This window comes from Muntiacus reevesi, chromosome X, assembly GCF_963930625.1.
Source record: "Muntiacus reevesi chromosome X, mMunRee1.1, whole genome shotgun sequence".
Taxonomy (NCBI): domain Eukaryota; kingdom Metazoa; phylum Chordata; class Mammalia; order Artiodactyla; family Cervidae; genus Muntiacus; species Muntiacus reevesi.
The window spans coordinates 131,674,516-131,687,655 of NC_089271.1; the positions used below are offsets into that span (position 1 = coordinate 131,674,516).

A 13,140-nucleotide genomic window follows, 5' to 3' on the forward strand; every position below is an offset into this window, starting at 1 on the left:
CTACCCAGCAGCCAGAGGGCTCTTTTTGAAAGGCAAGTTCAACAATGCCATTTCCCTCTATTACAAACAAAACCAACTGCCAAGAACAAAAAGCTACGAAGGGTTCGCCATCCTCCACTCGTCTGGGGCCATCCCCTGCTCCTCGCTGCTCAGTGTGCTCCAGCTATGCTGTCTTTGCTATTTTTCCTATCTTTCACACATCTCATTGCAAGGTGTTTACACCTGCTGCAATAGTCTGTCATCCTTTTACACAGTTTTATCATCTATGGCTGTCTTCCCCTCATCAGTTCTTTTCAGTTTGAAATGTCTTCAACTCCTCAGACAAGTCTTCCCTGACAACTCCATCTTGACTGCACTCCTGGTCACATTAGAGCCCATTCAGTTCAGTTCAGTCACTCAGTCACGTCCGACTCTTTGCGACCCCATGAACCGCAGCATGCCAGGCCTCCCTGTCCGTCACCAACTCCCAGAGTTTACCCAAACTCATGTCCATTAAGTCGGTGATGCCATCTAACCATCTCATCCTCTGTCATCCCCTTCTCCTCCTGCCTTCAATCTTTCGCAACATCAGGGTCTTTTCAAATGAGTCAGCTCTTCACATCAGGTGGCCACAACAGTGGAGTTTCAGCTTCAACATCAGTCCTTCCAATGAACACTCAGGACTGATTTCCTTTAGGATGGACTGATTGGATCTCCTTGCAGTCCAAGGGACTCTGAAGAGTCTTCTGCAACACCACAGTTCAAAAGCATCAATTCTTCAGCGCTCAGCTTTCTTTATAGTCCAACTCTCACATCCATACATGACCACTGGAAAAACCATAGCCTTGACTAGATGAACCTTTGCTGACAAACTAATGTCTCTACTTTTTAATAAGCTGTCTAGGTTGGTCATAACTTTCCTTCCAAGGAGTAAGCGTCTTTTAATTTCATGGCTGCAATCACCATCTGCAGTGATTTTGGAGCCCAGAAAAATAAAGTCAGCCACTGTTTCCCCATCTATTTGCCATGAAGTGATGGGACTGGATGACATGATCTTAGTTTTCTGAATGTTGAGCTTTAACCTGTTCTATTTTCTTCACAGTACTCATCCCTATCTAATGGAACTTCTTTATAATCTCTCTACCCCAACTGGAGTAGATAAGCTGTCTGAATTATCCCAATTATATTCTCAGCATCCAGTACAATATCTGGCCCCAGAGTAGGTACTCAATAATTATTTGGGAGATGACTGAATAAATGAATAAATGAAGGAATCAAAGGGATAAAGATGGGAACCCTCTAGTCTCAGTGGTTCCACAGTTTTGTGAACTCTGAGCATTTATATCCTGTATCATGCATTTGACATTTAATTCCATATTGCTTTGGACGATCATTTGTACTACTGACTTATATTGTCATCTGACTTAAGTGAGCCACCCTCGACTGGTCATAAGATCCCTACGGAAAATAGCCTAAGTTATTCTTCTTTGCAAGCCACACAGCATCTAGGAAAACACTGAACACTTAATAAGCTCAGCATGTGGATGGTTAGATGAAGTGATTAAACAATGTCATTTACAAGGACAAGAGACTGCAAGGTTTGATAAAAAGTACACGGGGCTAGGAGTCAAAAGACCCATCAAAAGACATGCTTGGCTCTGATCTCCTACTAACCAGCTGAATAACCACTGGTAAATCACTGTCCTCAGGCCTCAGTGTCCTCATCTGTAAAAAAAAAAAAAAATCCCTAAAGATCCCTTTTAGCACTGACATTCCATATAGGAGTTTGGCGCTTTCTATAATCACATGGCATTTCATTCATTGCCACTAGAGGGTGAGCATAGGTCACAGAAATATCAGAAATTCCACACCCTTAAAAACACAAATATGAATACCTTTCTTCCCCCTCCATTCTAAGAATATCAATACAGGAAATTTAATTTTGTTAAAACTTTTACAAAGCTTCCCCAGTGGAAGAATAAAGCCATGGATCTGAGCAGACAACGCATTCGCATATAGAGGGATTCTAGACATTACCCAAGATAAGGACTTGAAATTAGATGACTTACTGTACTTCTTAATGCTAATTAAGGATAAAAGCCACCATTTATCGGCTACCTGCCTGATTCTACCTTTGCAACAATCTATTTTCTGTATGGTAAGCAGGATGATTCTTTAAAAGCCAAAGTGACATTACATCACACTCCTTTGTTCACAGTTTCCCATCTCATCTCAGCTTATGAAGCCCTACCGGACCAATAATCCAGCTATCTTTTCCAATGGGGCGGCCTATCCTTGCATGTGCCAGCCACACTGGAACTCCTCCTGTTTCTGGAACACACCAAGCAAGCTCCTTGGGGCCTCTGCACTTGCTGTTCCCAACCCTTGCCCAGAATTCCACATGGCTGGCACCCTCCTTTCCTTCAGGTCTCTTTACTGGAGAGCTCCTCATTGACAATCTAAAAAAGAGATCCTTATCACTTCTTATTCCCCTTCCCTATTATTTTGGTTTTCTTTATAGTACTTATTACCAACTGACATAAGATGCACAGTTGACCCTCCATCTCCACATATTTCACATCTGCAGATATGGAGAGCTGACTGCAAGGGATTTGAGCATCTCTGGTATCTAGGGAGGGTCCTGGAACCATGACTGCAGATGTAAATATTTATTCATCATTTATTTGTTTAGTGTCCATCTGTCTCCACAATAAAGTGAGCTCCTTGAAAATAGGGATATTGTCTGTTTTCTTCACTTACCCTCCCCATGTTTAGAATGAAGCCTGGCCCACAGGGGGTACTCAAGAAAAAAGTGTGGAATGAATACTACACAGCAGATGCCCTATCTCACTGAGGCCTCACAATCACCATACAAGTGGGTATTACTGTTATCTTTATGAGACAGAAGAAGAAACAAAGGCTTGGAGAAGTTAAGTAACTTGGTCAAGGTCAATCACAGAACTAACAAGTGACAGCTGGGGTACAAGCTCAGTTTGTGATTCCAGAACCCATACATGTGTTACCTCATTCACACTGCCTCTCTGAAAGAAATGAGTATTTTTGTTCATTTCATATCATTCTTTATTAACATATGTCGAAAGGGAAATCCTGTAGAGGACTTCATTTAAAATAAAAACTCCTCAGACTGGCCATGGCTGATCTACTGAAGGAGCAGCCAAGAGAAAAGCTACTGTCAGCTGGGTCTTATGACATATGCTTTGTCCTACCATGTTAGGGCATCAATGGAGTCTTGGATTCTCAATACTTTTGATAAAATATGGCATTTCTTATGACTCCTATGCACCATGGAGCAACTAGGTTCTCTCTTATCAGCTGACCCTTTTGATACTCTTTCACCTACGGACACAGGAACCATTTCATGTTTTATTCCAAGTAAAAGTGATTCCTTTTTCTCCACAGCATTCTCTACCTTTACTGGGCTGTCAGCAAGATGAGAAAAGACCTTGAAAAATCAATCTATGGACCCGAAACAAACATTTTCATGAGATTTTTTTTTAAGTATGCTGTTGAATTCTGGCTAAAACATTTTCTTCCTAATGCCGCGCTTCTGTTGTGTGCTTCTAAACAGCCACTTGATGGAAAAGGACAGTAGAATGTGCTCTCTTGAGGATTTGCAGCCAAAAGTATTTTCAAGAATTCATTTTTTTGGCCCCCCCACATCAAAATTATGGCAACCAAAAGACAAGAAAAACAACCCTTTCACAGAAAGCTGCTGTTCATTTACCTTTAAATATTTAATGAGCTCCCCGGGAACTTCTTTCGAGCCTGACTGAATCAGCTGGCAATGCTGGAAGAATTTGTGCACATGCAGATCCTGAAAACCAGATGGACACAGCCATATGAAATTTGATTCATTACCCACAAAACACAGGCTCTCCACCTCTACCACCCGTCCTCCCACCCAGAATCTTGCAAGCCTGTTTCCCTGGGTCTTCTAATGACCCGACTCAGCATCTACAGCTACCAACACACATGTTCCTCCTTGAGTCCCAGAGGCCTCTCAACCCACACGTAAAACAGCAAACCAGGCCCATTCAGCATGCATCTCAGTGCACCGGGTAGGCCACCATTTATGCCCAACTAGTCCAACATTTGTTTCCTTTTTTCAGTAGTGTCATCTCTGAAGTTGGGTTGCTTCTATATTTTAATGGAACAAGCAGGAAGAGAGGTCTGAACTGACAGGTGAAGAAAAGGGAGTCACCTGACCCTGTGGTGGCCAGCACCCAATGTCCTGTGTGAAATCTATAGACACTGAATATTTGGATAGCACAGACTGTCTCAGGAACCAGAATCAAGAAATTCTGGATGAATTGAGAAAGAAGAATTGACATATATACACAATCATGTGTAAAACAGATAGCTAGTGGGAAGCTGCCGTATAGCACAGGGAGCTCAGCTCTGTGCTCTGTGATGACCTAGAGGGATGAGAGTTGGGGTGGGGGGGGAAGGCACGGAGGGAGGTCCAAGAGGGAGGGGATATGTGTATACATATAGCTGATCCAGGCTTCCCAAGTGGCGCCACTGCTAAATAATCCACCTACAATGCAGAAGATGTGAGAGACCTGGGTTCAATCCCTGGGTTGGGAAGATCCCCTGGAGGAGGGGATGGTAACCCATTCCAGTATTCTTGCCTGGAGAATCCCATGGACAGAGGAGCCTGGTGGGCTACAGCCCATAGAGTCGCAAAGAGTCAGACACAACTGAAGCAACTGAGAATGCATGCATAGCTGATTCATGTTGTGGTACAGCAGAAACTATCACAACAATGTAAAGAAATTATCCTCCAATTTTAACAAAACGGATTAAAGAGAAAAAAATGGAAGTCAGATTTTGACCTGCTTCCTCTAATTATTATTTGTGGGACATTGGGTAAATCTTTTAACCTGACTGAGCCCCTGTTTCTTTTCCTATAAAAGGATGGAATGTCCAAGGAAACCTGAGAGGGCTGTACCAAGGAGCGTGGACTTCACCTTCTCCATCCATGATTTTTCAAACGGTGCTTGAGGTGTCTCACAGATACTTGATTCTAATTTCAAGGATGCTGAGTCTAAGAGCAAACTGTAGTAGCTAACCCTGATCTACTGACTGCCAACTTCTGTGTTCAGCTCCAGTCTAACCATAAGAAAAACATCAGACTAATTCCAACAGAGGGGCATCCGCAAAGTACCAGTAGTCCTGAAAACTGACAAGATCACCCAAAACAACAAAACACTCAGAACTTGTCACAGCCAAGAGCCTAAGGGAATGTGACAACTAAAAGTAACATGCCATCCTGGATAGAATCCTGAAACTGAAAAGGGGTACTAATAGGTAAAAACTAAGAAAATCTGAATAAAGGCCAGACTTCAGCTAATGATTATGCCTCAATACTGCTTCTAGAGTTGTAACAAGGGTGTCACACTCATGTTAAATGTTAACAGTAGAGGAAACTTGGTATAGGGCATATGGGAGGTGGCTGCACTATCCTCATAATTTTTCTGTAAATCTAAAAGAGCTCAAAAAATATATATATATATGATTTAAAAATGGTGATAATAGCCTCCATATTTTTTTCAGAGTTTTGGAAGACTCGAATCAGTCAATGGGAATGAAGGGATTTGGTCATTTGAGAAGAATTTAAAAATTTGAGCTATTATTAAGAATGGTGTTATTACTAATGAGAAAGTGTTTTAGGCCACAACTTCTCTAAGACTGTAGAAATGAATATAATCTATTTTAATCAAGAAAAAACTCAAGTATTAAAATTGACGAAGTTCGGGGGCTTCCCTCATGGTCCAGTGGTTAAGACTCCTCACTTCCAAAGTAGGAGGCATGGGTTTGATCCCTGGCTGGGGAACTAAGGTCCCACATGCCACATGTTGTGGCAAAAAAATTTGTTTGACAAATTCATGGGATGCAACTTACTTGAGTGTAAATGGTAGACTCTAAGTGGCTTTTGATCTTCAACAAAGGCTTTGCACCATCTACCCACTTAATATCCACATTCGATTGCTGGGAAAAGAAAACATACATGTGAGTTTTTGTACCATAGCAAGAGACAGATGAGCAATATATGCATTTCAACATCTTTCTCAGAAACAAATGTGCTAGCTTCAGACATAGGGTATTATTGGAGAAAATAACCTGCCTTTAGAATAAATGTATCCTAAATCATTTTGAAGTTCCCATCCTTTGCAGGCAGATACTTTTCCTAATGACAATAAAAATGACTATATAAAGGAATTTTTTTATCATGCACACAAAATCATTTTGTGCCCAAGAGTCCCATTTTAAGTTACTGGAATCAACTGACATGAGGTTACTTTGTCAAACTATGATAGAAACTTCCCAACACTCATTTTCCATATTTATCTTTGTTGTGGACCAGTATCAGCCCTCAAACCACACTCTGAGTAGCCACCAATCACACCAAACCATTCAATATGCCAACAGTATTCTATTGTTTAAACATTTCATCATATACATAAAACTGAATCATTTTGCTGTACAGCAGAAATTAACATGACACCAAATCAACTATACTTCAATAACATTTTTTAAAAGAAGGGAAAAATAACATTTCATCATGATTTCTTCAACAAATACAGATATTTTCCTACCCTTCTGGATTCTGCGTCATTCAGATTCAAGTAGCCTGGGGGAAGATTGGCAGAAACTGGCAGCTGCTGCTCCAAAGTGATGATTCTACCATCCTTCAGTAAAGGTACCCAGGCAAAGCCAACTGCCAAGACAATAATCAACCATGAGAAATGAAATCGCAGATGCAATTAGCTACACAAATGTCTGGTCACTGGGGAGCAGGGTAGGGCTGGTGATGCTGCCAGGGGTTTGTGTGTGAGAGTCCAGGTGTTGGGCATCCAAGTATTGGGGGAAAAAATGAGTTTGGATGGCTTCCTAATCCTAGCCTGGCCACTAACAGGTTATTCACGCTACCTCCTTGACCATAACAATGGGAACAATAACATCCAGCTCTTCTATAGAACAGAGTGATTTAAAGACCAAAGTGAGCTGATATACCAAAATACTTGAAAGCTTTTAAAGTGCATCCATTTCATTATTTTGACATACTAGGGGAGCATTTTGGTAGACTTATTTTTTAAAAGATTCAGATGTCTCTTGTCCACCCTTACAGTCTCATATCTGAGACTATAATCAGACAGCAATCACCATGCTGCAAAATTTCTTCCAGCAACCCTAGGGTAAGTAAAGGACTATGGAAAATGAAGGTCACAAGTCAGGGTTATGTTCTATATTTATACACAGCAGTATTTGGTTGGGCAGTTTTCCTGATTACAGAAGGAAGAGAGGTAGCAAGAGAATACAGCCACAGCACAGTACTTACAACTGGAATCACTGAGAGATTTTCCTCTCCAGTCTCTACATTTCTTAACAGTTCTACCCCAAAGAGCCTCTTGGCTTCTTATTAGAAAACTCATCATGTTCTACGCTAAAAAAGCCAGAGCTTTTTTTTTTCTGTGTTGCTCAAGTCAAGCGGTGTCAGTATTTCCATTATAGAGATTACTCTGGACTTCAAGTGTTTATAACTTAGCTGTAAGAAGGCTTGCTCTGAACTGAGTTCTGGCATATGAGGGAGGGTGTTGGCTCCAGAGTACTTTTGAAAGCCACTGCTTTCTGATACTTTAAAATTCTTTGTGTGAGTGTGTGGGTGTGTGTGTGCGCACACGCACGTGTGCTTGTGTTTACAGTGTGAACACAGAAGTCAACACAAATCTGGTTAGAATGTTTTCATTCACGTGTTTAATTTGGCAAAGCTTTAATTCTTAAAGAGACTGATACACTGCATTCTCCAAGTAGACTGAATGGCTTTCTCAGACGCCAAAACACGCCTGCAGGGCATCTTCACTAGTACAGCTTCAGAAATGCTTTACACAGGACTTTTCTTTTAGAAAAAGCAGAGGAATGTAACATGAGCAGAAGAACCATTCAAAAGGACTCTGTCAAAGTAGTTAAACTGAAAATTAGACAAATGACAAAAGGTTTCCAGTCCAGAAATCAGGAAAAGGAAAAGATATTTCTTATTTTTCAGCAATATTTTTTCCTTACATAAAGTTTTATTGACATATAATTCAGATGCCTTACAATTAATCTATTTAAAGTATACAATTCAATGGTTCTTAGTATATTCACAAAGCTCTATATCTATTGCCACTACCTAATTCCAGAACTTTTTCATCACCCCCAAAAGGAACTCCATACCCCTCAGAAGTCACATTCTATTTCCCCTTCTTCAAGTCCCGGACAGCCACTGATCTACTTTCTGTCTCTATGGAATTGCTTGGGCAACATTTTTGCACTGCAAATCAATCAGAGCATGGCCAAGTGTGTCTCTCAGTCAAAACTCATCTAGAATGCTTGGAAGCTATATAAGGTACAATGTCAAGCACACACCATCTGCCTCAAAGATGTGAAGCCACTTAAAGGATGGACAGTTGGAAGTGATGAGTGCTGGGGAGGAGTTTGGGATTAACAGATATACACTACTCTATATAAAATAGATTTTAAAAACTAGCACCTGCTGTATACAGCACAGGGAACTATGTCCAATACCCTGTAATAACCTATAATGGAAAAGAATCTGAAAAAGAACGAATATGTGTGTGTATATATATATGTATGTATAACTGAGTCACTTTGCTGTACACCTGAAACATTATAAATCAGTAATACTTCAAAAATAACTTCAATATATATATTTTAAAAACTGATGAGTAGCAAGAGAATAATCACCTCATGCTCTACTGAGCATCTTGCCCACTTCTGTCTAGGATCTGGATAAGGCAACCATTGTTTGTTTCCTCAGGAGGTACACTGTCATAGGTTCTCATTATTCTGCTAGATTTCTGCTCAACCTGCAAGGTCACTACCCTAAATGAACTGCAATTTCTATGGGGATCTAAAACATGATCACACTATCCACAAAGGGACTCTCCTAATATTCAGTACTTCTGCCTGCTGGGCATCACTCAGATGTGTCACTAACACTGCAAACTCAACATCAGTCAAAACCCACTATGCCTAGGCACAACTCTGCTACTCGGCAATACCTTCTTTCCAGTTTTGAAACTTCAATGCTAACTTTGAATCATCTCTCTAGAGGTCATTCACTTGCCAGGCCCAGTATATTACTCTGCAATTGTCTTTTCCCCCACCCTCACCGCCTGCCCCCCACCCACCTGCCATTTACAGCCCCACTGTGGTCCCCTTCCTCTCCTGAACTCCTGAAATAGCCCCCTAACTGGTGTTTCTTCCTTCCTTCCTTCTTCCTGCTCCACCTCACCTCACATTGCTGCCTGATTGGATTTCCTGCAAAACATCTCCTACTGGTGTTTATAACCCTCCAGTATTTCCTATTGGTAACAGAACAAAATCAAACCCACAACCTGGTATTCAGGGCCTTCCACCATCTGACTCTTCCTTTTCAATCTGGCCTCCTATGCTTCCCTCCCCAGTTCCCTGTGCTCCAGTGCTATGGAACTATTTGGGGTTCCCTGTCCAGACCCCTCAATACTCTGCCTGTGTACCAGCTATTCCTTCATCCTGGAATCCTCTCCCTTCCTGTCATGACTGCATTATCAAACTCTAGCCCACCCTTCAAGGCCTCACCCAAACACCATCTCCTCCTGGAAGCCTTCCCTGACTCCCCAGCCACTTGTCCTTCCACCAGTTGAACTGAACAATTTTATGTGATGTCAGAGAATAACTCACTCTTCTCTGAGATCACATAGCACCATTTTATTGGTAACTACTACTTTCTATCTTGTGTTATAAATGTCTACATAGATCTTGTTTCCCCCACTGGACCATGTGCTCACTGAAGATGAGATCTATGTTCGATGCTCCACTGTTTTCTCCTTATTACCTACTACAGTATCTAGTATATAATAGATATGCAGACATATTTGCCGAGTGAATGAACAAATTTAAGATGGGTCCAGGCTACTGACACGGAAGCAGCCTGAATGCCCATCAACAGAGGAATGGATAAAGACGATGTAGCACATATATACGATGAAATATTACTCAGCCATCAAAGGGAATGAAGTTGTGCCATTTGCAGAGACATGGACAGACTTAGAGGCTGTCATACAGAGTGAGCTAAGTCAAAAAGAGAAAAACAAATATCACATATTAATGCATACATGTGGAATCTAGAAAAATGGTATAGCGGAATCTATTTGCAAAGCAGAAATAGAAACACAGATGTACAGAACAAACAAATGGACACCAAGGGTGGGAGGGGGTGGTGGGAAGAATTGGAAGATTGGGATTGACATATATATACTACCTTATATAAAATGGATTAACTAATGAAAATAGACTATATAGCACAGGAATCTCTATTCAATGCTCTGTGATGACAAAGAGGGGATATATGTATACATATAGCTGATTCACCTTGCTGTACAATAGAAACTAGTTTAACATTGTAAAGCAACTAAACTCCACTAAAAATGTTTAAAAAAGAAAGAAAGGAAAAGATTGGCACAGGCTAACTTGGATTTGAATCCCAAAGCATGTTTACACTGACATAGTGGATGTGGCATGGGCCATGTCCATAGGACCTGTGATATCCTCCCAAGGATGCTTCCCACTGCTCTATCTAAAGCCTTGAGGAATGAGACCACAACTGGGGCTTCACTATCAATGCTTATTCAAGTTTGTTAAACCTATCCTCTTCTCACTAGAATTCCAATCTCCCATGGGTTCAAAAATGCCCATGGCTCTGGGCTCACTTCCCTCTTCTCAATGAGTAGAGCTGGAAGATTCTGCTTGTTGGGCCATTCCACACAAAAGAAATAACAAAAATATAGCATCACAATATGGGTTTCTTTCTGAGAAGAGCAATATTACTTTATGTTGCCTACAGTAATCTAAGCACACTGGCAAGCATTTGGACATGACGTTGAGTAGAAATGATGATAAAATGAACATGTAGTTCGTATTTTAGCAAGGAAATTTTAACTCAGAAATACACTTTTTGGTAAGGGGAAGTGGTCTGTAGCTTGATGAAAGAGGTTACATCCTAAGACAACTCCATTTCAAATAGCTCTAGAGAGAGAGATTTAAAGAATGCATGGATATATGTATACCTATAGCTGATTTACATTGTTGTACAGCAGAAATTGACACAACATTGTAAAGCAATTATACTCTAAAATTTTTTTTAATTTTAAAAGATACACACTTATAGATAGACAGATTAGATAGACATAGATATAAGTATAGATAGATACGTAGATAGATATAAAGGATTATAAACAAGGACTTCTGGACAGCACAGGCAATTCTATTCAACACTCTGTCTTAAGTCATATGGGAAAAAAATCCAAAAAAGAATAGATGCATATACATGTACAAGTGAATCAAGTTGCTGTACACCTCAAACACAACATTGTAAATCAACTATTTTCCAATAAAGAACACTCGTACCTGGAGTTTCAACTGTGTCCTGCTTTTTGGTTGTTCCCTTTGTGTTGATTTCGCAACTTACGTGATAAAAAGTGAAAAGTAAATGATGTTTTTGATGCAGGTGAATGGGAAGCTCAATTTTTATCTGAAATGAAAGCAAAATTATACAGAGCATTTTGTTTTCATCGTCAAGTGGGACTGTCAGACCTTTAGCTCTGTTTCATCATACTTTTCCAATGACATAATTTTCTAAATCACAGGTCAAGGGGTCAAATAATAGATATCATTTAAATATATTCCAAATGCCTTTCTGGTCAATTTCAGTTTGACAATAATATTCTCTAGGGTTGTGAGGGCTGATTTATTACTCTTCCTGGAGAGTCCAGTGGATTCTCCTGGATTCAACTTTGCAGCAGGATTTTCTGAAACACTGGATCAAAACCACATCCTTAAAGCCCAGAGATACTATGTAATTCAATCTGAGTCAGTGACTCCAATCCATCTACAATGTGCACTGAATTTGAAAACCTGCCTTTTTTTTTTTTTCAAAATCATTGCCCTCCTCTGCGTGAAAAAAAAAAATTTAAGCCTTTACGAATAAATGAGCAAAAAGTCACTGAGATATTATGGAATCCACAAATCACAGTTGTATAAATTTCTTTAGAGGAAAAACATAGCTTTACTCTTGAATAAATAAAAAGCATCATCATGACACCTGAATTTCATGCAAAAAATTAATACTTTAAAACAAGCACCTCAAGTAATTTGCCAATCAGAACCCAAGAGAATGCTTGTAATGTCTCCTGGGAAGGATGTGGGAGACAAATCACAGATTTAATTGATTTAACACACATGCGTGGACCTGCCCAGGAACCCATGCAAACATACACGCTCACACTCACTTTCCTGGTTAATACATAAAGAATGTTTGAAAAGTCAGTTTCTGGCTTCCTAACATGGATTACTTACTACATGAACAAGCTTTCTCTAGTGACTGGCACTGGTTATAGAGAGGAATATATTAAACAGCTTGGTGATGGGACATCTGGCCTAATTATCATTCACACAAGACATGGCTTTGGTGTGATAACTAATTTCTGTTGTAGGTATATTTCACCACAGAATATGCCTATTCACAGCATCCAGACCATCTGGGTATCTAATGCTCTGCTGCACATAAATATGGACACACTCACTCCCTGGGTGGCAAAAACACATTCCCTGCAAAGGTTGGGGTACTGGACTAAGCAGGAATGAGCGAGTCCCAGGCTGGGGTTTCAGGCCTCCATACTACAGCAGCTGGACCTGGGGAACCGGGGACAGCAGGGTGGGGGGATGGTTTCTGACCAAGCCAGGGATGGACACGTGGAGCCTGAGAAGCAGAAACAGCAGAGCTCCTGGCCTGGGATGCACACCCAGGTTCCATGGAGACATGCGGCTATCAAAGGCAGCCTGCAGATTTGGATAAGCTGGCTATGCACAGGTTTTGACAGAGACACTCAGAGAGACACTGGGAAGGACACAGACATGCAGAGACAGAGAAGTGGGAAGAAAGAGAGCCAGGGACAGAATCAGGCAACCTGACTGAGGACAGGCACTCAGAGGCCGGGGAAGATGGCCTCTGTCTGCACTGCACTGAGGCATTCGGTACAGCCGATGGGATTCTGGGGACCCAGACACACCACTGTGTCTCTCAGAGCATTTCACTTA

The 13,140-nt window shown here is 40.9% G+C and overlaps 1 protein-coding gene across 3 annotated transcripts in view; it reads right to left on the bottom strand.

The window, feature by feature from the left end:
• The window catches only part of DOCK11 (dedicator of cytokinesis 11), a 203,717-nt gene that overhangs the window by 91,706 nt on the left and 98,871 nt on the right, over positions 1-13,140 (bottom strand). For all 3 annotated transcript variants that reach the window (XM_065915011.1, XM_065915009.1, XM_065915012.1), the window contains 4 exons: positions 11,452-11,575; positions 6,600-6,721; positions 5,905-5,991; positions 3,725-3,814 (listed from right to left, as the gene is read on the bottom strand). In XM_065915011.1, coding sequence (XP_065771083.1) covers positions 3,725-3,814; positions 5,905-5,991; positions 6,600-6,721; positions 11,452-11,575 — 423 coding nt within the window. The remainder of the gene's footprint in view (positions 1-3,724; positions 3,815-5,904; positions 5,992-6,599; positions 6,722-11,451; positions 11,576-13,140) is intronic.